A 24,653-nucleotide genomic window follows, 5' to 3' on the forward strand; every position below is an offset into this window, starting at 1 on the left:
ATGTTCCTAACCATGCCCTGAGTTCATCTGCCTTCCCAGTTAGGCCGCTTGTATTAAAATAAATGCAGTTTAATTTATCAGTCCTACCTTGTCCCTGCCTTCCCTGAATGTTTGACTCTCTTCTGATCTCAACTGCATGAGTCTCAGATTGACATCTTTCCTCACTATCTTCCTCGGTCCCACCCACCCCCCCGCCCCCGCCTTACTAGTTTAAATCCTCCCGAGCAGCTCGATCAAATTTCCCTGCCAGTATTTTAGTTCTCTTCCAACTTAGCTGCAAACCGTCCTTCTTGTACACTTCTACCCCAAAAGAGATTCCAATCAACCAAAAATGTGAATCCTTCTCCCATACACCAGCTCCTCAGCCGTGCATTCATCTGCTCTATCCTCCTACTCCTGCCCTCACTAGTTCGTAGCACCGGGCGTTATCCAGATATTACTACTTTCGGGGACCTTTAAATCCCTGCCTAACTCTCTGTTCTCTCCTCTCAGAATCGCAACCATTTCCATTCCTATGTCGTTGGTTCCAATGTCGTCGATGACCTCTTGCTGGCCCCTCTCCCTCGTGAGAACATTCTGCAACCTCTCTGAGACATCCTTGATCCTGGCACCAGGGAAGCAACACACAATTCTGATTTTACACTGCTGGCCACAGAAACGTCTGTCCGTACCTCGGACAGAGGATCCCCTTGACACAATTGATCTCTTGGAACCCGGCGTACCCCTCGTTGCATTAGAACCATTCTCAATACCAGAAACTTGGCTGTTCGTGCTACGTTCCCCCGAGAATCCATCACTCCCTACTTTTTCCAAAACAGCTTACCTGTTTGAAATGAGTATACCCACAAAAGACTCCTGAATTAGCTGTCTCCCTCTTTTACCTTTCCTGGTCAACCAAAAATGTGAATCCTTCTCCCATACACCAGCTCCTCAGCCGTGCATTCATCTGCTCTATCCTCCTACTCCTGCCCTCACTAGTTCGTAGCACCGGGCGTTATCCAGATATTACTACTTTCGGGGACCTTTAAATCCCTCAGATAGTTAACCCATCTATCTGATTGTATCTGAGACTTTCCGCCCTTCTTGCAACTGCCAGCCATCATGTACTGTTGCTGTTGCAAATTCCTCATTGCTTCTAACTGTGTCTCCAACCGATCCATTCGATCTGATAATATTCGCAACCAACAGCATTTATGGCAGACATAATCCGCAGTAACCCTTAAACTCTCTTTAAACTCCCACATCTGACAAGAAGCATATATCAATCTACTAAAGGTCATTTTCCCTCCTTGACAATCTACAGACCCAGAAAATAACACCGCCTGATTCCTCGACAAACACTGCCCCAGGTTTAAATAATAGTTAAGGCTTATGTTTTAAATTGAAACAAGAGATACATCTCCAAAAGCATATAATCAGGAAATTCAAAGACGGTCTCATAATTTGATTAGACAGTATATCGTGTTGCTTATGCATTTCTTTAAGAAACCTGTCACTTTTCTGAAGTATACAATAATGCTGTTTTATTCTTAACAGGTTAAGATTAGACCTTCATGATCTTCGAACACTATTTCTTGACATTGCATTATTGGCAAAATCGGACTTGACATATGCATGCTTCTTATTTTGCTTACTTCTGGAAAAAACTGTTACTTAAAATACAGAAAAATAAAATCCATCATTCCATCCTTCAATCTACAGTAAAATGGTTTCGAAAGGAAATTATTCTATCCAGTCTTTCCTATGTGCTGATTTTAGATGGAGAATTGCAACAGTCCATTTTTCTTTCCAAATGTTGAGTCATCCTATGAAATAAATAGCAAAATTGATCATGATTCTTCGTATTTCCAAAACAGGCCGCCAATTTTGGAGTAAATGATAGAATACTATCAGCAGTATTACTTCGATGTCATTAGAAGTAGCGATCTGGGCTAAATTGTTTGATATTTACATCATGTAAAAGGCATCTATTGCTTTTTAAAAATAGATTGTTACTGCGAACTAAACGAAGCATGTCTGCTAGATATTAGGCCCTGGAATCTTCAGCTTATATGATAACAGTGTGCTGTTGGTGCTGGAAAAATAGAACAGTAATATAAAATCCCGAAGAACACATCCGGTCAGGAAGCATCTGCATGAAGAGAAACAAAGTTAACATTTCCAATCAGTATGACACTAATGGGACTGTCAATTACGAACTGTTGAGATTCTCCATTACTTTATGCTTATATTATGCATAACTCTGCTAGTCACTGAGATCGTGTGCATGGAACAGACACCTTCAATTATTTTTAAGAAGGTAGCCTAAACGCAAACGTTTACACATTTTAAAAGCAGATGGAAAAGCCTTCCTGCCAGTTGGAATTCGACTAGTCAAACTGTTTGGCGTTTCGCAAAACACATTTCTTTTAATACTCACTTGAAAATGCAACAAACCAAAGAAGAACTAAAAATAATATAACTCTACTGGAAAACTTGCCAGAATAATACAGGCAACAACTATCTACGAAATAACTGTTACAATATAGCAACATGCCATAAACTCACGCCTTAGCTCAAAGCCAAAGTCAGAAACAGATTGTCTCGTATGCAAGCCAGCAGCACTTAGAGAGCAGGAGAGAGAGAGATAGATAGATAGAGATTGAGAGAAAACTGTAGCTGGCCAACGCTGTTCAGACAACAACTGCGTAAATCAAATGTTAAAAATAAGTTAAACAAGTCCAAATTGTTAACAGATGGACACACATACTAGGGTGCTTCTATTGTTCTAAATTCCAAAATAAAAGTTCTCACTGACAAGTATATACTACCACAAACATGTGTACACATTTCAAGCAATCTCTCTCCTAAAAGAAACTTGTAGTAAAAATGCACCACTTAAAGAAGCAACATTGTCACACGTGGCAGATCCACGATGCCTCCATAAGCACCAGTAAAATCACATAATCAAACATCGAACATTGGTTTTCACCTGTTTCTTCTTGTTGACCAGTTTCGAAGATTTCTGCTTTTACAAAACAAAAATTGATACAGAAAGCGAAGTCAATGAAATATCTGAAGAACGACCCTGTTAACGTCCATTCATAAAATGAAAAAAGGCAAGTGGGGATGACGCTATGTCGACACAATTTCTGGGGATGATACCATTTGCAATAATTGAATGAAACATCCAATTTCTACGCTCGATGTAATTTTGACGTCAGTCACGTTTGAAAAATTTTAAAGTAACATTTTCAACCATGTAAGCAAAGAGTTCATTTCAAAAATCCCTATCTGAAAGCATTTTTCTTAAATAGTATCAGTCACGTAAAATCATCATCCATCTCCAACATGGGAGTTAACCGCTGAATGCTGAAATTGAACATGTGAAATTGTTCTTGCAGAGATCTGTAACTGACATCACTTGGTTTCTCCCTGTAGTTCTCGGTGTGAAGCTACTTGGAATTCCGATACAACTGCATTTCTCAAATAAATCTATTTAATACTGCGTATAAGTTAAATAAATAAGAATGTTTTGGACCAATTGTCACCATTACAAAGCAAAGGTCCTCAGTTATTTTACTAATTGCACACTAGCTACATATGCTCTAAAATTTTCAATTGAAAAATCAACAGTATGATTTTGGAATATAAACAGTAAATTGTTTGAAAAGAAAATAGAGTAATATTCCTGATGTCTTTTGTATCACGATAAAATACCGTTTGAATTGAACATCCTTTTTGATCAATAAGCATGCATATCGCTTGGGCTTAATCTTGTTGACTGGATGGAAACAAAAGCTATTCATTGTGGAATACTGGCACAACCACTTGAGGATTCTCTCTCGTATTAAAGAGACACGAATTCGAATGCAGAACATCTGTGTGTACGGAAGCCAAGAGAAAATTTCATTACTGGCACACATGGGGCAGCCGGTAATCATACAGGTTGAAAATATTTGCTATCCTATTCTTGCAATTGTTGGTGTGCCGGGTGAGTATCTGAAAATCACTGAACTGTTTCAATTTATTCTGTTTAACTGATTCATGGATATTTCTGTTATTGACATATACTGCTACTTTTGACGTGTTTAATACTGGAAAAAGAAAATTCCCAACACCACTGAAATAGTGACAATTCTTTTATGAATGCTGTACAGCCAATGGAATAATTTGACAGATTAGAATAACTTTATGCATATTTATCCATAAGATGTGAGAATCCCTAGCTTAGCCATCATTAATGGTTCATCCCTAATAACTCAGAGGGCAGCTCCGAGTCAATCGCATTGTTGTGTGTCAAGAGTCATAGCTGGTTAGTCTGGACAAAGATAGACAATGTCTTATGCTAAACGTCATTTGCCAAACAAATTGACATTTAATGGAACGTTATATCTCCTTTAAGTTCGTCCTTCTTTCATTTTAAGTTCAAGTTTTAACCTTTAACCATACCACCAGAACATTAGCCAAGCGCTTGGATTCTTAGAACACTCACATTGACACTGTTTCACGACCGTTCCAATGCAATGGGAAAGTTGAAGGCCATTCACTTTTTTTTAAGAACTGAGAGAACGGCATTCTAATTTTCAGAAACGACATCGTGTACCAATGCTTTTTAACATGGAAAACTAAAATGTTTGAATTCCTCAAAGAGTGCTTAGAGAGAGAGAGTGCAAAAGGAAGAGACAGAGACACAGACAGTGACAGAGATAGAGGGCGCGAAAACAGTACGCATAAGCATATTCCTGATGATACTGCTCCTTTAACAAGGTTAGGTTTTTCCTGTTTTTTTCCCCAAAAATGTTGCAAAAGGAAGAGGCTCCGAATTGTCTGAGCTAACATGACTTTAAATATGGATAACAGATGCTACATAAGGCAAATATCAGGAAAAAGTGTTTTTATTTTGCCAGAAAATAATTTTAAAAAGTTTTAAAATGAAAGGGGAGAGGTCTGTTCTCCCAGTTCAGGGTTATTCTAGTTTGGTTTAGTTTTAGTTGGGGACCCCACAAAGCTGCTCCTAAAGAAAATAGTTCCGTGTTTCTTGCAATGATCCCTGGCAGATCCTTTGTGCAATCTCTATCTCCTATCAGCATATTCCTGATGATACTGCTCCTTTAACAAGGTTAGGTTTTTCCTGTTTTTTTCCCCATAAATGTTGCAAAAGGAAGAGGTTCAGAATTGTCTGAGCTAACATGACTTTAAATATGGATAACAGATGCTACATAAGGCAAAAATCAGGAAAAAGTGTTTTTATTTTGCCAGAAAATAATTTTTAAAAGTTTTAAAATGAAAGGGGAGAGGTCTGTTCTCCCAGTTCAGGGTTATTCTAGGACCTCTATAACTGAGGACCTTTGCTTTGTAATGGTGACAATTGGTCCAAAACATTCTTATTTATTTACCTTTTTGCCAAGGTGGGATGGGGTGGGGGGAGGGGGGTGGTGGTGTGGGCGTGTGTTTATGGAATTTTGCAGGAAACATGAATAGCTCTTTGTTAATTTAGAGTCGTAGAGTCATAGAGATGTAAAACATGGAAACAGACCCTGCAGTTCAACTCGTGCGTGCTGAGTTAAATTAATCTAGATAAAATTAATCTAGTCCCATTTGCCAGCACTTGGCCGATATCCCTTTAAATTCTTCCTATTTACATACCCATCCAGATGCCTTTTATATGTTCTGATTGTACAAGCTTCCACCACTTCCTTGGCAGTTCATTCCATACACGTACCACACTGTGCGTCAAAAACTTGCCCCTTAAGTCTCTTAATTTGTTCCCCACTTATCCTAAATCTATGCATAACCATGCCCCAAATGATTTTACACACCTCTATGCCGCCACTCAACGTGCTCCAGGGAACTCAGCCCCAGCCTATCCACCCTTTAACTGTACGTCATATCTTGCAACCCAAGCGACATCTTTGAAATTCTTTTCTGAACCCTTTCAAGTTTTGCAACATTCTTCCGATAGGAGGGAGAGCAGAATTGCACACAATATTAGAAGAAAAATCTAAACAATGTCCTGTACAACCGCAACATGACCTGACAAATTCAATACTCAATGCTCTGGATAATAAAAGGAAAGCACATCTAACGCCTTCTTTACTGCCATATCTATTTGCGACTCCACTTTCAAGAAAATGTGAACCTGGACTTCAAGCTCTCTTTGTTGACGAACACTGTTCAGGACCTTGCCATGAAGAGTTTAGGACCTGCTCTCAGTTGCCTCTCCAAAATGCTACCTCTCCCATTTCCCTAAATTAAAGTCCATCTGACACTAACCAGCCCATTAGCACTGCGACTAAATCGTGTCCCCCGTTTTTTGCAAATAGTTGTTCTTCTAAATTCTGTTATCATTTGATTGTTTTTCGGTTGGTAGTCTATAAATAAATATTGTTTTGTTAAAGACTGATTGTTTTGACAAGCTGTGTCACTCCTGGAATATCCACTAAACATGTGCTTAAAACAATTAGAAAAGTCACTATCTGGGCTGTATTTATAAAAGTTTTGAAAGTCTCTGGCCTGGTCCATAATGGATTGGAACTCGCGGGCTTAATTCTGTTGTTCCAATTTTGGATTCGAACTGTTGTACTCAAGGAAAGTGAGTGATCGGTGCAAATATTTGTTTTTCTGAGTGTTGAATTTGGTTTGTTTAAACAATGTTTGTTGTAGTAATGGTTCTTTCAGTCACCAAGACTTTTCTGGGGGTGAAAGAAGTGACCTTGGCGGTGTTACAAAATGTGAACAATGAAACACTACTGGAATTGGCGGTCAAGCTAGAGTCGGATTTAACATCGTCTGAAAGAAAAGGAGAGATAAAAGCAGAAATAGACCAGCATATATATTTGCTGCATACACCATCAGAAACTATGGAAATGTTCAAAACTCAATTTAAAGTGTAGCAGCGTAAAGTAGAGGCAAAAGAAAAAGAAAGCAGAAAAAAGCGAAAGGAAAATGTGTCAGCAGAGGAAATTCAAAGAAGAATAGAGAGAAAGAAGAAAGGGAAAAATAAAGCGAAAGACAGAGAAGAAAGAGAGAGATAAAAGAAAGAAATAGGAAGTTGAACGTTAAAAAAAACTGGGACTTGTAGAGGAAAGTCGGCTTAAAAGTATGGAAATGCAAATAAAAAGGTAAGCTTACTGAGCAAGGGAGTGCTGATGAATATCTGAGTGTAACAAAAGGCCTAGTAGGGGTTTGTTAGATGTATCCAAATATTGTCTATATATATTGAGAAAGATGTAAAAGTCTTTTTCAGCTTACTTGAGACAGTGGCTAAATAAAGTAAGTGGCTAGTGACCATATGGTTTTGTTGATCCAAACAAAACTTCCAGGTAGAGTTACTGAGGTACTTACATGACTATCAAAGGAGGCATCTGCAGAATACAAGGAGGTGAAGAAAGCCATTTAAAGTTTGGATGATCTTGTGTCAGAAGCCTGCAGTCAGCATTTCAGGAATTTAAGCAGGGAGTCTGCTCCAACAGACATTGACGTTGAAAGGATCAAAACAATGCAATTTTGACAGGTTGAAAAGGGTATTAAGAATACAGCAAACATATGACGCGCAAGGAGATACGATTATTATGGAGGAGTTCAAAAGTTCTCTTCCTAAAGTCGTGAGAATCCAAGCAGAAGAGCAGACAGTTAAAATGGCAGCTGAAATGGCTGCTGGTTATGTGTTAGTCCATAAATCAAACTTTGCTTCCCAACATCAATTTTCATCCATGAGGTTTAGAAATTGGAGAAAAGAGAAATCCTTACGTGGTAAAGGAAAAATAGATCTCGGTGAACATCATATGGTTAACTTACCATCGGTTTAAACTGAAAACCATGAAGGGAAAACAGAGGCTCAAAGGCAACAGTGTTGTCACTGCAACAAAGTAGATCACATGAATCAAAGTGTTGGTGGGATAGGAAAAGCACTGGGAAGCCAGATGTAGGAAAACAAGAAAAGCCATTGAATTTTGTTGGAGTGGTAGTGGAAGGCACAGTGGGTGTGGAAAAAAGTTGCCCCAGAGTATACAACCTGGTGGCCAGTTGATTGATAGAGAAGTGCCAGATCTGCTGAAACCATATGCTTCTGAACTTAAACTTTACGTGCATAGGCCACCGTCAGGACGTAAAGAGGTTGCAAAATGAAGAGATAAACGATACTAAAACATTGATACTAAAAGATGAGGAGATATGTATCTCTAAAGGACCATTGCATGAAAACGTGCTAGAAAGTGTCATTTATGGTGCGAAAAGACATCCTCAGTTATGAGGTTGGAATGAGGTCAGAGTGTCTACTGAAGAATGGAGAATTCGTGGGACGAATACTGGCAAAACTCTCAGTACGTGGAGCACAGTTTTGTCTCTGCTAACGATATATTTGACTCACGAGTCGGAAAGCGGCCTACTGTGGTTGGAAATCCATTAGAAAATAAACCAACTGAGCTATTACAGCAAACATATGGATTTCGCTTTTCTGACGGTGTGGTAACGAGCTCACAGTTCAGCAGATTGAACAGGAAAGTACAGATAAGAAAGTTGCATTGGAATTATCAGAGACAGTGTTTGAACAAGTAGTTGATACAAAACAGGAGCAAATGGACGGCGAAGTAAACAGTTCTATCTCAGAGATTTTATCTGAACTACTGCAGACGAGGAAATGCAGACCATGACATATCCAGACTGATGAGTAAAGGGTAAAGTTCATCACGTCGTATTCCCAGTGATTTATAGAAATGAGGTATTCTGGCTAGCACATGAACTACCAGTAGAGATCATTTAAAACATAGACAATGAACCTTTGCCCGACAATTTTGCGCTGACCTGTGAACTAATCTAAACCCACCGCACTACACTAACCCATAATCATCCATATGCTTATGCAAGGGCTGTTTAAATTCCCCTAAAGTGGCTGAGTTAACTACTTTGGCAGGCAGGGCATTCCACGCCCTTACCACTCTCTGAGTAAATAACTTGGTTCTAACATCTGTCTTAACTCTATCACGCCCCAATTTGCAGCTATAACCACTCGTACAAGATGACAGCATCATCTGAGGAAAAAGACACTCACTGTCCACCCGATCTGAACGTCTGATCATCTTGTATGAATCTATTAAATCCCCTCTTAGCTTTCCTCTCTCCAATGAGAACAAACCCAACTTCGCAGCTTTTTCTCATAAGACCTTCCCTTCAGACTAGGCAACATCCTAGTAATTTTTTTTCTGCACCTTTTCCAATGCCTCCAAATACTTCCTGTATTGGGGCGACCAGAACTGCACACAATACTCCATGTGAGTTCGCACTAGCATTTTGTACAGTTGCAGCATGTCATCACTGCTCTGGAACTCAATTCCTCTACAAATAAAACCTAACACACCGTTTGCTTTCTTAACAGCACTACCCGTCGGAGTGGCAACTCTCGGGGATCTATGTACATGGACGCCAAAATCCCTCTGCACATCCACACCACCAAGGATCTTTCCATTGACCCAGTATTCTGCCTTCCTGTTATTCTTTCCAAAATCAATCACCTCACATTTATTTGCATTGAACTCCGTTTGCCGCTTATCAGCCTAATTCTGCAGTTTATCCAAACCCCCTCGCAATCTGCAACATTCTTCCACAATATCCAACACTCCATCGACTTTAGTGTCATCGGCAAACTTCTAAGCCATCACCTAAGCCTGCATCCAAGTCCATATCTGCACAAGAAAAAAACAAACTAAAATAGGAAAAACCTTTTGACTGTCCTGGACTGCACAAGAATGTCTTTGAATGTTGACAGACATGTCATGTTTCCTTGCTATTTGGAAAACTACAAGTAGTAAGTAAACCAGCACCTTGGATGCCCATTCTTGTTTTTGAGGAATCTTTCACAAAAGACAAATTTGATTGTGCAGGAATCCTACCTAAAAGAAAAAAAAGGATTCATTGTTTGCTGACATTAACCGATGTGTCCACTGTATTTCCAGAGAATACTTAATTCTGCAATATAATTGCTAAAAGAATTGTTGGACTTTTACTCAAAGGTTTCACTCAGCATGGATCATCCACTGAGATGCAATGAGATCAAAGTCAAATTGTACATCAGAATTACTCAATGAAATTTTGGCAGTTTAGGAATAATTCTAGATTAGTGGTGCTGGAAGAGCACAGCAGTTCAGGCAGCATCCAAGGAGCTTCGAAATCGACGTTTCGGGCAAAAGCCCTTCATCAGGAATACAGGCAGAGAGCCTGAAGCGTGGAGAGATAACTTATCTCTCCACACTTCAGGCTCTCTGCCTGTATTCCTGATGAAGGGCTTTTGCCCGAAACGTCGATTTCGAAACTCCTTGGATGCTGTCTGAACTGCTGTTCTCTTCCAGCACCACTAATCCAGAATCTGATTTCCAGCATCTGGTTTCCAGCATTGTTTTTACCAAGTTTAGGAATAAAACAATTCAAATCTACTGTCTACCATTTAGAATAGCAGGGATTGGTAGAAATATGGCATCAGACATTAAAGTCTATATTAAGGTTTCATGGTCACGGCTATCCAGCTGATTGGTATAACGCAATCCTGTTTGTATTTTTTGCCATCAGAGATGTTATAAATGAATCGAACAAATTCAGTCTATGTGAATTAGTTTTTTTGCGAATGAGGTGAGAGAACTGCAAATAAATGATTAAGAAAAAATTGTTAAGTCAGAATTCAGAGAGAACGTACACAAAATATTTGTAAGATTTCAGGGAACAATTAGGGAGTTGGAAAGATATAATTTAAAAAGATCACAGCATACAATGAAACTGGAAACAAACAAGAAATGAAAGCTCGCAATTTTGCACTCGGAAATAAAATTTTAGTGGTACTTCAAGTGAAAAAAGAACCTTTAAAATCAAAATTTATTGGACTTATCAATTCGAAAGTAGATTGACTGTGGTGAACTATGTGATAAAGACCCTAATCAGAAAGAAATCTCACAAAGCATGTCATTCGAATATACTCAAAAGGTATTTTGACAGGGAAATAAAGTAAAATCAGAATGCGTTATTGATCACAATACAGAGTGAAGAATCAAGTTCAGAGGTGTTTGAATTGGACATTCTCAAATTAAATTGAACAATGAGGAAGTTGTCAATAATTATTGAATTACCTTCCGGAAGAAAATCAGAATGACAAGAAAGAGTAATTACCACCACGTGTGGAGATATGTGAAAATAAACTCAGAAGTATTAACATAATTTTGCACGATGGAGGTATAGGAATTGCTGGTCCAATTAAGTAACATACTTACAGGGTTAAATCTCTAAAGTTGGCACAGGCTCAAGAGGAGACTGAATACATTGTCCAAGACGTCAAAATTGAAATGAGTTGCAATGACTGCAGCTCACCCGTAGTAATAGCGTCAAAATTCAACCGTGCCCAACGGTGATATGTGGACTTTCCCAAATGAAATGCAGTGACAAAATCTGATTCGTATCCGATTCCAGGTTTAGAAGACGGTATTGAAAATTTGGGAAGAGCAACTTTTTTTCTAATTTGGACTTGCTCAGACGATTCTGGTATAGGATACTGCCAGAAAGAGTGGAAGCAACTTCAGCTTTCCTAACGTTGAATGAACGTTCAACATCAGTTTCAAATCATACCGTTTGGTACAAAAATGCACCAGTCGCATTTCAATAACTGAACAACAACGTAATTTCTGGATTATGCAGTTGTGTGGTAGTTATTGATGGCCTTGTGATTTTTAGTCCCACATGATAGAAACAATTGCAACAGTTATCTGAATTGTTCCATCCACTTCAGGAGGCAAGCTTGGTGAAAAACCTGGCTAAGACTGAAACTGCCAATGCCCAAGTTACCTTCCTGGTCCTTGTATTTGGCATGGGAAAATGGCCCTATGCAGTGCAAAAACAATGATAATTCGGGCATTTCCTATACCATCGTCAAAAAAGAGCAGTGCTACAATTCCGGGATTGAATATCTTTTATTGAAACTCATAACAAATTTTCGCAGTTTGAATGCTCCCCTCACTGAATTACAAAAGGAAAGTGGAACATTTCAGTGGGTGGAAGACTGTCAAAATGCATTTGACAGCATAAAATCTGTGTTACTTATGGTACCACTATGAAACACTTCTAATTACGTAAAGTAATCAAGGTTGGTATCGATGCCAGTTGTGTGGGTGTCGGTGCTGTGCTCTTACAGTCAGACAACGAGAAGTTAGAAAGACCTATCGGCTATTTCCTCAGCCAATTGACCACTTATTTGCAGATCTAATCGATAGTTGAGAACGAGAGTTTGAGTTTGTCGTTGGCGTTACAACATTTCAACTTTGAAATTACCACACATGTATCTGAGACAATCATATACATGATGATAACTCATTGAAGATATGAGCAAATCTAAGGGCAAAAAATCCAGACTGTTTAGATGCAGCTAATTATTACACCTGTTCATTTTGAAAACTGTGCATGAGGCAGTAGGAGAAGAAGTTGAATTCCGATGTATTATTGATACTTCAGTAAAGAACGCAGGCATTCGGTGGCTGGGGGAAACAGAGTGAAAAAAATAATGTTGCATGTTCCCCGATTATTTTTAATGTAGTGCATATTTCCTGTTGTGTACTAACAGTGTTAAATTAAGAGGTTTTTGAAATGAAGCCTTCCTGGATCTTGATGATTACTTGTTTCTTCACGTGTCGTTCGAGAAGCTTTCCTTTAACAAGGATATATATTATTGTTGTACATTCTTCTCAAATTGATTTATTAAAAGCAGAGACGTCGAATTTCTGAGTTCAGGCCAATTTGATTCTGGTTAAAAGATACTACCTATTGCACAAATCAGGGAAAAACGGCTTTTATGTTTTTTTTTAAGTAGGACAGCAAAGCTAAGAAGCATCTAGGGAAATGCATGAAGAGGCATGGAATAAAGGGATATGAATCACATACAAGCAGGCAGGATTAATCTAGAATAGAATAATCAATGGCACATGTATGTTCGGCTGACGGGTCTCTTACTGTTCTGTACTCTTCTATGTTTTATTTATAAAGCAATTCAATTATTTCTTTAAGGATAGGAAGTCATACTTCTTAGTATTGAAACCATTTACTTTTTAGAATTCATATGCCAAAATATATTTGCCCCAGGAAAGATGAGTGTTGATTACAATTCATTCCGTTTTTCATCCTAGAAATTGACACAGAAACCAAAGGCGTACCTCTGCATAATTTATGACAATAAATTCACTTTGACAAAAAAGAGAAACGAACTAATAATACGTGGCCTGTTTAAAATTGACTGGCTGCATTACATCGACATCATGTGTGAAGCACATGTTTAAAACGTTGGTGGTTTGAACGTACAGGGTTAATATTTGTGGTAAAATTTGGAGAAAGTAAAAAAAAATTGTAATCAGCTGTCTTATTCTACTGATTGGCAACATATATTGCACGTGCTTATTCGAATAAATTATTAATGATTTCTCATGATTTTAGCAAACGATTATGACTAGTTTATTTCTTTGTTTTTTTTTTCAGCTAATCTGGTGACAATTGTGATTCTTTCCCGTGAACTGTGCGACCTTTCAAAATGTGTCACCCGATATTTAGTGGCAATGGCCGTGGCGGACTTATCTGTTCTGGTATTTGACGTAATATTCTATGAGATCAAAGACTATTATTTCCCAAATTTATTTTTCAACTTCACACCAATTTGCACTCTGAGCATTGTCCTAAATATGGTTTCAGTTGACTGTTCTGTCTGGTTAACTGTTGCATTCACCTTTGATCGATTTGTGGCTATTTGTTGCCAAAAGTTGCAAGTAAGTTATTGCAACGCTAAAACAGCAGCTATGGTTATAGGAATCGTTTGTTTTATGAGCAGCTTACAGACTGTTCCGACATACTTTGCATTTGAACCTCGAGAAATAATAAACAATCAGCCGTGGTCCTGCTCTGTCAAAGCCAGTTTCTATACGTTACCCATGTGGATTGCTTATTGGTGGATCGAAGTTATTTTAACCCCATTTCTTCCATTTGTTTTGGTCGTAGTTTTCAATGTCCTGACAATTAAGAGCATTGTACAGACAAATAGAGTTCGAAGAAGACTCAAAGGAAACAATAAGGACCTGAAACAAAAAGATCCTGAAACGGAGAATAGGAGAAATTCGATGATTATTTTAATGGCCATATCTGGAAACTTTATAATCTTATGGACTGTAACATTTGTGACATACCTACTTGTACAATTTTCAGAGGTAAAATTATTAACAGCAAGTTACAACGATCCATTCACAATTCTTGAACAAACAGGCTATATGCTTAGGACTTTGAGTTGCTGCACAAACACCTTTATATATGCAGTTTCGCAACGTAAATTCAAAAATGCGCTTAAGAGTTTGCTTATGCATCCCATTTCTATGCTAACCATTTTATATCGTTACTTCTGTACTTCTGCGAATTAATCCTAAGTATAAATTTATTTTCAAATTTTATGATGGAGCACAATGTAAAACAATACACCTTTACGAAGTTGAGCCAACATTTCCGTGCATTGTACGAACACCAAGACAATGCTCCTCTCTTTGTTTAATTTGCTTGCTTCTGCGGCTTCACGTTGCTTAAAATAAAAATTTCATTTATCCATCTGTCTATCTAACTTCACAACCAAGTTTCAGTTAAATTGACATAGGTACAGAATTATCTGGCACGAAGTATAGAGGCCTTTACCAAACCATAAAAGGCTTCAGAGATCTGCAGTATGAAGGCACTTGGGAGTTCTTGTTCAGGATACTCTAAAAGTTCTCATGCAGGTGCCGACAGCAGTTGGGAAGACAAATGTAATGTGCTAGAATAAAATAGCAGAAGTGTACCTCTGAGGCTACATAAGATCTGCTCAGTCACCACGTGGATTAATATAAACAGTTTTGGTCCCCTTATCTCATGAATGGTTTTGTTCTTGGGGAAAACCAGTGGAAGTTTACAAGAATTATCCCGGCGATGAAGGTCTTGTCATAGGATAGTGCAGTTGAGGAGTGTGGTTCTATAATCAATGGACTTTAGAAGCTTGGTGTGTGAGGGTGGGTTGTGCTGGGGGAATAAACGCAGACATAAATAGTACTGAGGGAGCTGGCTATCGTAGATGTTTTGAAAACGTTTGCACGTGTTACTGAGAGTAGCACCTGAGGGTCGACCCTCAGTGCGAAGGTACCACTGTTTAGAAATGCTATCAGGAGTATTTTCTGCATCCAGGTGATCGTTATTCTGGAGAATTTATTGTCACAGAAGGCTGCGGAGGCCAAGACATGGATAATTCATTTAAGACAAATGTAAGTGGATTCCTGATTAGTCTGGGGGATCAAGGATTTAGCGCTGAGGGTCGGAGAATGGGGTTGAGCAGCATATCAACATGATCAAGCGGTGGAGCTGACTGGAGTGACTAAATGGTCTAATTCGGCTATTGTATCGTACGGTGTTGAGGTCTTTTGTCCCGTTTTCCCAAATTAGCTGAGAAATTGTATATTTGTGCTTGCGTCCTTGTATGTGTTAGTTTCCACGTGATAATTAAACTTGTTCAGTAAATATCTGAATTTAGCATGATCCTTCTAATTGGCAAAACAGGCTGCGGTTTTTTGAGTTGCTGATTGGTTGTTCTGATCGATACGAAATCAAATCCCGTAAGACAGACTAATTGAGGTTAAATGACTGGTCTTCCATTTCGAGCACAGTGTAGCCATTTATTTGAACATTGCAACAAAGAAAACAAATAAACCTCAGGCTCTGCTTTTGCTTAAATCCTATGCGTGATGGGAATCTAACACCGCAATAAAACAAAAACTGAATAATTTCATTAGATACAGAATCTGCATGGAGAGAGAAACTGAGTTACAATTTCCAATTGTTATGAACTGGGAGTCCTAAACTGTTGAGATTGACCATTATATTCTCTTTGTATAATCCTTATGCCAAGTGCACCAAAATAAAAACCCTGCACGTTTCAACTTGATTTTCGACAATTTCTGTTTGTAGACTGTGGTTCAAAGGCGCTACTAGCATTTCAGATAGGCTTGCACCCGCCAAACATATGCTACATTATGGGCTAATGACATTATTTATCAGATGATGAAGTGTGAGCTTCTACATATATACTTAATGATACATTTCAAAGTAGTAGAAATAATGAACATTGCTATCCAAACTTTAACATCCAGCAATCTGCATTATTTGAGTAAAGCATGTTCTTGTATAAAATTAACCCTTAATTAACATGAATAACAGACAAATGGCACAAATCAGAGATCAATTGTTATCAAAGCACATCCTTCATATTTTGCTACGTCACCACAAATGTCAGTGACTTGTTGTACTGTAAATCTAAATCTAAACATAAACATTAAAAAAGATTTATGTTCTTCCCTTTCAAACATCTATCTTCAGAATTGTTTTAAAGGTCAAATTTTCAAAGACTATGTCAAGCATTTCTACCATTCTGGCAAACCAACATACATTCATTCAGTCTATTGAATTCCCTAAACTCAATTGCTACAGTGAGACATGGGCAAGAGCCCAGATATTGAAAAACAACCAGTTTCCCCAAGAAATACTGCACCTGTTCTATTTACTCCCTGTGTTCTTCCGTTGTTCAACTGAACCAATTGAATATTGCTTCTTGGATTTTGAACACCCGGAGTTGGAGTTGAATGAAGTTTGACTTGCTCATCAGTTTATTCCGAGATTGAATCGAATTGATTTGAATTGAATTGAATTTAATGTATTGTCATGTGCACCGAGACACAGTGAAACGCTCTGTCTTGCGAGCAATACCGGTAGATCCCATAGTCAAGTAACATAGATAGTAAATAATAGGTAAATAGCGGCACAGGTACAGGCGGATGTTAAGAGCTTGTGCGTTCATTCAGTATACTAACAACAGGACGGTAGAAACTGTTTCGAAACCAGCTAGTGCATGTGCTCAGGCTTCTCTCCGTTGCTGAAGAAAGGCTCATGCCCGAAACGTGCAAATACTTGAAGGCAATACATTGCCTTGGATGCTGCCTGACCTGCTTCGCTTTTTCAGCAACACATTTTCAGCTCTGATCTCCAGCACTGCAGTCCTCACTTTCTCTACGTTCTCCCCAAGGATAGAGGTTGTAGAAAAAACATTGCCAGGGTGGGATGGAACTTTAAGAATGTTTTTCCTTGACAGCGGACCTTGTAGATGGATTCTGTAGATGTGATGTAGGCCTTTGTGATTGTCCAGTGGGTCAAGATTAGAGTGGTTCTGGAAAGGCACATCAGGTCAAGCTGCATCAAGGAACAGGAAACTCGACGTTTTGGAAAAAAGTCCTTCAGGAATTTTCCGGCTCCTTTGATGCTGCCTGACCTGCCGTGTTTTTCCAGCCCCAGTCTAATCGTGACTCTAATCTCCAGCATCTGCAATACCCACCTTCGCCTTTGTGATTGTCCAGGCTGAGTACTTCACTCTCTGTAGCCGTCTCCGATCTTGAATGACATTCACCATACCAGGTAGCGATACATCAAGACAGAATGTTCTCGATGGTGCACTGATGAAAGTTGACAAATGTCTTCATCGTCATGCCAAATATGCTCAGCTGCCTGCGAAAGAAGATATATTGTTGGGCCATTGTAATCAATGCATCCACATGAAGAGTCCAAGATAGCTTGTTGTGGATAACCACTCCCAGAAGCTTGAGACGCTCCAATCCTTCCATGTCTGTGATTTTTATGTGTAGGGGAAACATGAGTAATATCCTGCCGAAAGTTAATATTGAGTTCCTTGGTTTTGCTGGCATTGAGAGCTAGGTTGTTCTCAGTGCACCGTTTTCCATGTCTTCCACTTCCCGTCTGTAGTCTGTTTCGTCGCTATCTAAGATTTGACCAACTATGGCGGCGTCATCAGCGAACCTGTAATGGCATTAGACTGGTATTTGGAGACGCAGTCATGAGTATACAGTGAACACCTACCCCTGGGGAGCTCCAGTGTTGAGTGTTAGTTACGATGAAATATTGTCCCCTGTCTTCGCTGAGTGTGGCCCGTGGGTCAGGAAACTAAAGATTCAATTGCAGAGTGTTGGTCTCAGTCAGAGATCACTAAGCTTAGTAATCAGTCTCGTGGGGATAATAGTGTTGAAGGCTGAACTGTAGTCAATGAGTAGGATTCCTATGTATCTGTTCTTGGTGTCAAGATGTTCTTGGGAGGACTGAAGGGTAGATAATATGGCATCTGACGTGGATCTGTTAGTCCAATTGCCAAATTGGGGTGGATCAAGAATGGTGGGGAGGCTGGAGTTGATAAATGCCACGACGAGTCTTTCAAAGCAATTCATGACCACCGACGTTAGGGCTACTTCGCAGTAGTCATTGAGATTTGCTTTGTGAGCCTTCTTCGCCACAGGGATGATTTTGGCCCTCTTGAAACAGGCAGGGACAGTGGCCTGCTGCGGGGAGTGGGGGAGGGGGGGGGGTGGGTGGAGGTGTCCGAGAAGACTGCTACCAGTTCATCTGTGCATGCTTTGAGTGCACGGCCTCTTACTCTCTTGGGTCCCATCGCTTTGCTTGAATTCACACGAAGGAAACTGATCTGACCTCTGATACAATAACTGTTGGGATAGGTTCGTCAGGTCTTGTTGGAATAGGTGTTAACTCTGCCGAAATTCTGCTCAAAGCGAGCACAGAAGGTGTTGAGACGATCTGGGAGGGATATGTCATCGTCTGCAATCTTGCACTGTTTCCTTTTAGAACCAGTGGTATCATTCGGTTCTTGCCATAGTCGCGAGTCTTCTGTCTGAGTGTCTAGCGTGGATCGGTATTGGTTCAACTGGCTGTCTTAATGGCTCTCCTCCTTGGATTCCTTATGTTTGAGTAGGTGTTGCGATCTGAAAGCCTGACGCCTGGTTTTTAGCAGATTTTCTATGTCCTGATTCATCCACGGTTTCCTCTTGGTGAACACCCGGATTGTCTTCCTCAGTTTGCATCCTTCACACAAGTGCTGACAGTCTGTGATGGTAGTGTCATACTTCTCCAAGGCATCTTCGGACTGTTTGAACATGGAACAGCCAGCCGATTCCAGACAGCACTGGAGTTGGTCCTCTCTCTCCTCCGATCAGCACTGCACTTGTATCTGCGAGGGGATCTCCTGCTTGAGATGTTGCCTGTAAGCCAGAATTAGAAGTACGGCATTGTGGTCGGAGTTCCAGAAATGAGGGCGGGAAATGGAGCGGATGCATCCTTCACAATAATGTAGCAGTGGTCTTAAATGTTTGGGCCCTTAATGGGGCAGGTAATGATCTTTTGCTGCTTCAGCAACCCACTCCTGTGGTCTTGGTTGAAGTCGCCAATCACAATAAACAGGGCCTTGGGCTTTTCGCTCTCCAACGTGTTGGTAGTGGAATAAAGCACATCAGAATTTCCTAAAACTTTGTTTGTGGCGGTATGTACGCAGCAGTTAGTGTAGCAGCGATAAATTCACGTGATAGAGAGATGCGGAGGCATTTGATGTCAGGAGTTCAAGTTTTGGGGAGGAATGGCTGCCCAGGTTTGCAATGCCCATGCATCAAAAGTTGTTGATGAAAATTCAAACCCCTGTACCAAACGTTTATCTATTATGCCTAAGCAGAACTTGAATGCAATTAATAATTTGCGAAAGTCAAGTGTGATGACCAGTTAAATGGATAATTTTCAACCATTTATGGTTTGGACAGTTCTGACGAACGAACATGTAATGATTTTACTGCAGGATAGTTTTAAAATTTGTGTGTAATAGATGTTTTGAACCATAAGAACAAATTGAACTTATTTTCTCTGAAATAGACCCCTTTGTGTTCATAAACTCAACTCTGCCGTCGAATTACACTGAAGGTTTGGAGTGATTGATTGCACAATCAGTGCATCCAGAGTCTCGATTGAAATTAAGTACTCGATGTTAACCTTGTCATGTTGTTTTTTTATTGCATGCTTTCAAAGTTGAATTCCATCAAACTGATTATCTCAGATTATCACATGTCACTTCTGTATCACTCTAAGAAATGATTTGAATAGCTTCTACACATGTGTTATCATTTCCGATACTATATTAAAAACATGCCGTTTTGTGCATGAATTAAAACACATGACTAATATTGGAATGACTAAAAGAAGAAAATAAAATGATGACCGAATTAAACTTGTTTTTATTGAAGTCCAGCTGAGAAGATAATCGAACAATGTTCTGATTCGCTGTTGCTGCGATCTGAACTTTTTCTACATCTTATTGCGTGACACTTGGTAATGGGACACCGAAATTTCAAAGCCCACCAAAGTCCATTTTCCAAGCAAGTTATTGGTGAACAATGTTAAAAATATTCTCAATTCACTTCGTTGCCTCTTTATGTCTTCTATAAGACAATAATGCTCCTGAAGTAACGTACATGATAAATACTTGCATCCGGCATTCAGTGATAAAATGTTGAAATGTGCCCTGTTGTAGAGTGGAATTGTGACAGTTCAAAATCCCCTGTTTTGTTTGGTCCGTTTAGAGAACAGGTTGCTCAGCTATAAATTACTCTAAATGTATTTTTAAATGCAAATTTAAGACCATAAATAAACATATGTAATAATATTTTTAAAAAAAATCAGATGCGCAAATTCATTGTGTGGAAACTTCGAAACAGCTCTTAACCCACATTAAGAATACCCATGGACACAACAAGTGTGAGGACGATGTCTAACGAGAATTGGCAATTGGGAAATCCGTACCCTTCAGAACAACACTATATTGCAACATAGTGCCTTCCAATATTCTGACATCAAAAACTTTACATTTCTTGAAAGTTTCAAGTGTCCTAGTACCGTGCATTTAAAAGTAATGTGCACTGTTCTGTTTCTATTGTAGAGACATATTGTCAAATTAGCGCCAGAACATCTGCTTCAAACAGTCAGATGCTAAGCAGCTTGTGAATTCACTTTTTTAATATACAAAAGAAGAATGAATGGCCCGAAGAAGGCTTTTAGCTCTACTTTCAGACAATGAGAGGTTTTCTTCTTGTTGCTGATATAACAGCTTGAATTGTCTGCTCTTGGAATCTTAGACACGAGTCATCCTCTTCGAAGCAAAACTGCTTCTGTCAGTAATTCATTCTGATGGACTGGGCAGAGAACCTTAACTGTTTTTCTAAATTGCCTTGTCTAGGACATGTTTACAACATGCTACCTTTAATGGAACAGTTGATAATTAGTGTTTAAGTGATAAATTATCATGGGATGTATTTCAAGAGCGTTAAATCTATGCGTTCCCTTTGTGGTTTAACTGTATCATAAGAATAAAATGCGTTCTGATTAAAGCTGACTAGTGGGCCAATCGAATCACACCTGGAATACAACAGCCTTTCACTTGCGTGGAAATAAATACAAAAGTTAGTGTCTAAAATATACCCTTACGATATATCATTTTTGTTTTGATGTTGGGAGGGAGGAGTTGTTCTGATCCATAGCACGTACAAAAAAAATATGTTTCATGGTGCGTTTATTTATGCAGGTAGATCGACTTGGCAGAAATTCGATAATTGAAAATGAAAGTAATTCAACATAGCCAGACTAGGCCTGAAGACACGTAGTTCAGCAATCCCTCACTTCTATTTGAAAAGAAATGTATTGCCTTCAAGTATTTGGACGTTTCGAGCAGCAAGAGCGTGTGTCACTGACTTTGACACTGTGCCACGTGGTTTCGGTGCATGGTGGTAAGTCTTAGCATAACCAGGCTGAGATTGACCGTTTTGTAAATCGTTTTGCTGTGGAAATTGTTATCGAACTGAACAGAACCGCTCACGTGGATGTGAAGTATTATGCTCCAGATGTGATGCAACTGGTCAAACTACTCAACATTAAGACATGAATTAGAGTTGCCGGTGTTGACAGGGGTGGACAAAGTTAAAATTCACAAAACACCAGGGTATAATCCAATATATTTATTTGGAAGCACGAACTTTCAGAGAGCAGCTCCTTTATCAGGTGGTTGTGGAGGTTAAGATCATGCACACAGAATGTATAGTCAAATGGGTCCAGTGTCATGGAAATGTGATAATGAAAACGATCTTAGGCTAAAACTTGCATCTTTTATAATAGAATATGTTGTTGTTCTCCCATAAATCCCAGAAATTCTTTTAAATTATATTCTGAATATAGCTCAGCTTTTTAACTCGTAAGTGTGAAGTCTGTCTGTGTCCCAATGCGATGTTACACTGACAAACACAGTTAAAACATAGTTTATTTAAAGACAATATTCAATATATATAAAAAAAGAGGAACTTAGTATACCATTAGTAGAGGAAATGTCACTGTTATTTTTTTAGATTCAGTACAAGTCGCTAATTAACTTTTCCACTACAGCAGCAACGTCCCAAACATAACCCTTGGCAGAAAGAAAATTTCGTACATGCAGCTCTCCAATCCAGGACGAAACAACGTCAATTAGATTTTAGAGGAAGTCAGAGCTATGAATCAATCACTGAGCCCTGCAGCTCTTCCGAAACCACAAAAACGGTCTAACTAAAATAAAAACCTAGAAAACCTCTTCTGTGAGAACTTGTCATTTCGATTCAAATAGAATGCATTCTTTCAGCATTTGCAAGAAATCTGAAATCCTCCTAAATTGTTTACTTAACCTGTCTTCAGTAGCCAGCTCCGTGCCTCTGCGTTAACAAGTTTTCTCCAAATAAACCCAAGGAAAAAATAATGTTTTTAAAGTGACAGCTTCTCACATTATTCAAAAGACTATAGCCTCGATAATCTATGACAGAAGTCGGAATGAGATCTCGAATTCCAGTGCTAATTAAAAGTGGAAAAAGAAGTGATAAAGCAAAACTCAGAACATCACTTAAAAAATACCTTGAGAGGAAATGATGATTCGCAGACAAATTACGTTATAATGACAAAATTGTGCATATGGTTTAACTACACATAGCACTCGCAATATGCGTGATCACTTGAATGTAGAATGGTAATTTTTTTAAAAAAAAACCATGACTTCAATGTCATTAGAGCAACACGGTTACTGGGAGACCAAGGAAAGGAACTGAACATCAAAGGCTATCTGGAATTTAGAATGTATAGTTAAAAAAAAACAGCTCACCAATCTGGCTGGTATTCGTAATCAGGAATGCTATAAAATGTTGAAAAGATGGAGGACATGTTTGTGTTGTGTAGCAAAAGATAAAGCATATCAGACTTTACGTGATTTATTCGCAAACTCAGCAAATTGTTGTGATAAATTTTTGATCTTTTTTTTAAAAAGTGTTTCACACGAAGTAATGTGGTTAGTAATGTGAAGATAGACTTCGATTCCAACACAGGCTAGATTAATCAATGAATGGTGTGCTGAAGATGATGAACTATGAAGTGGGAAAGAAATGGCTTTCTGGTCCTCCAAGCCAAGAAACTGATATACTTTAAGGTCCAAGTACAATCTTCAATGGCCCAATTAGAAATGGAGAAAGTAAAGTTTTACTATCAAAAGAACTTAAAGATTGTATTTTTTGCAGAAAATTATGCATAATGAGTAAGAACTGAAAAAAAATCTGAGAGCTAGCGGAAGGATGCCGGATACTTTGGATAGGGTACAGAAAAAAGGTCTTACCAGGGTGTTGCGAATTATGGAAAATTTGAGCTATGAATTTTGTATAGACTAGGTTTGTTTTCACTGCAACGCAGGAGGTTGAGCGATGACCTGATAGCAGTTAATAATATTGTGAATGGCATGGATAGAGTGCAAAGTATGTGGTTTTACTCTCAGAGTGAAAGGGCAAATTACTGGGGACACAGGTTCAAATTGAGATGGGAAAGTTTATAAGCAAATGTGCAAGGTGTGTATTTCACAGAAATGATGGTGAGTGCCCGGAACGCGTTGGCCATGGAGGTGGTGGAAGCAGAGACACTATCAGCATTCAAGAAACATCTAGACGAAAACATGAATAAGATGTAAATAAAAGGATATGGATCCAGTAAGTCAAGACAAGTTTAACATGGAAAAGGAAATTTTTTTGGTGGTGGATGGACGAAGGGTCTGTTCGCTGTCTTTAGCCTCTAAAAGCTTTGAATAAATGCCAAGGATGAGTGTGGGTTCATTGCAGATGGGGATGGCAAACTTGTACTAAAGAAGGAATGAAAGTAATCATTTAATTTGTATTTGTCTTCATGTTAGAAGATACAGAAAATTTCAGTAATGCTCGGGAATCAGAGGACCATGCCCATGAGGAAATAAAATAACACAGTGTGAAGGCAAATCCAGAAATTGGATCGGTAGTGGAAATTATAAACTTCCTGCACCAAAATAATCTTCAAAAATATGATGGAAGAAATATCAATAGAAGCTAGACACATTAATGATGAAAATTCAGAATTCTATACGTTCAAGAAAGCTTCCTAAATGTTGGCAATAACAATTGTAACAACAATGTTGAAAAATAGTCAGAAGGGAAGTCATCAATGGCAAATTTGTTCTCTTGTAGTTCAAAGAGGGGAATGTTGGAATTTGTTTTTGAAGGACAAATTTATGGATATAAATAAAGCAAAATTTGCCATTTTCAACAAACGTGTTCCATATTTATTTTTAATGATTTTACTTGTGCAACCAAAATACAATAATAGATAGGATGAATTTGGACTTTCAGAAAGGTTTTGTCAAACCTCTAACTAGGATTTTAGGAGATACAAAATGCACA

At 38.8% G+C, this 24,653-nt stretch overlaps 1 protein-coding gene across 1 annotated transcript; it reads left to right on the forward strand.

The window, feature by feature from the left end:
- The first annotated feature begins 3,903 nt into the window (after positions 1-3,903).
- LOC148140709 (uncharacterized) lies at positions 3,904-14,405 on the forward strand. The gene is made up of 2 exons (XM_087979018.1): positions 3,904-3,973; positions 13,480-14,405. The coding sequence occupies exons 1-2, from the start codon at positions 3,904-3,906 to the stop codon at positions 14,403-14,405; spliced, it is 996 nt and encodes a 331-aa protein (XP_087835144.1).
- Positions 14,406-24,653: the final 10,248 nt, after the last annotated feature.

Source organism: Chiloscyllium plagiosum, unplaced genomic scaffold, assembly GCF_037043375.1.
Source record: "Chiloscyllium plagiosum isolate Xiang-an unplaced genomic scaffold, Cpla_swu_hap1 HiC_scaffold_35, whole genome shotgun sequence".
In the NCBI taxonomy this organism is placed as follows: domain Eukaryota; kingdom Metazoa; phylum Chordata; class Chondrichthyes; order Orectolobiformes; family Hemiscylliidae; genus Chiloscyllium; species Chiloscyllium plagiosum.

Coding starts and splice junctions, on each gene's coding strand:
- LOC148140709 (XM_087979018.1), top strand. CDS start 3,904: ATGGGGCAGCCGGTAATCATACAGGTTGAAAATATTTGCTATCCTATT. Junction 3,974..13,479: donor TGCAATTGTTGGTGTGCCGG/GTGAGTATCTGA, acceptor TTTTTTTTTCAG/CTAATCTGGTGACAATTGTG.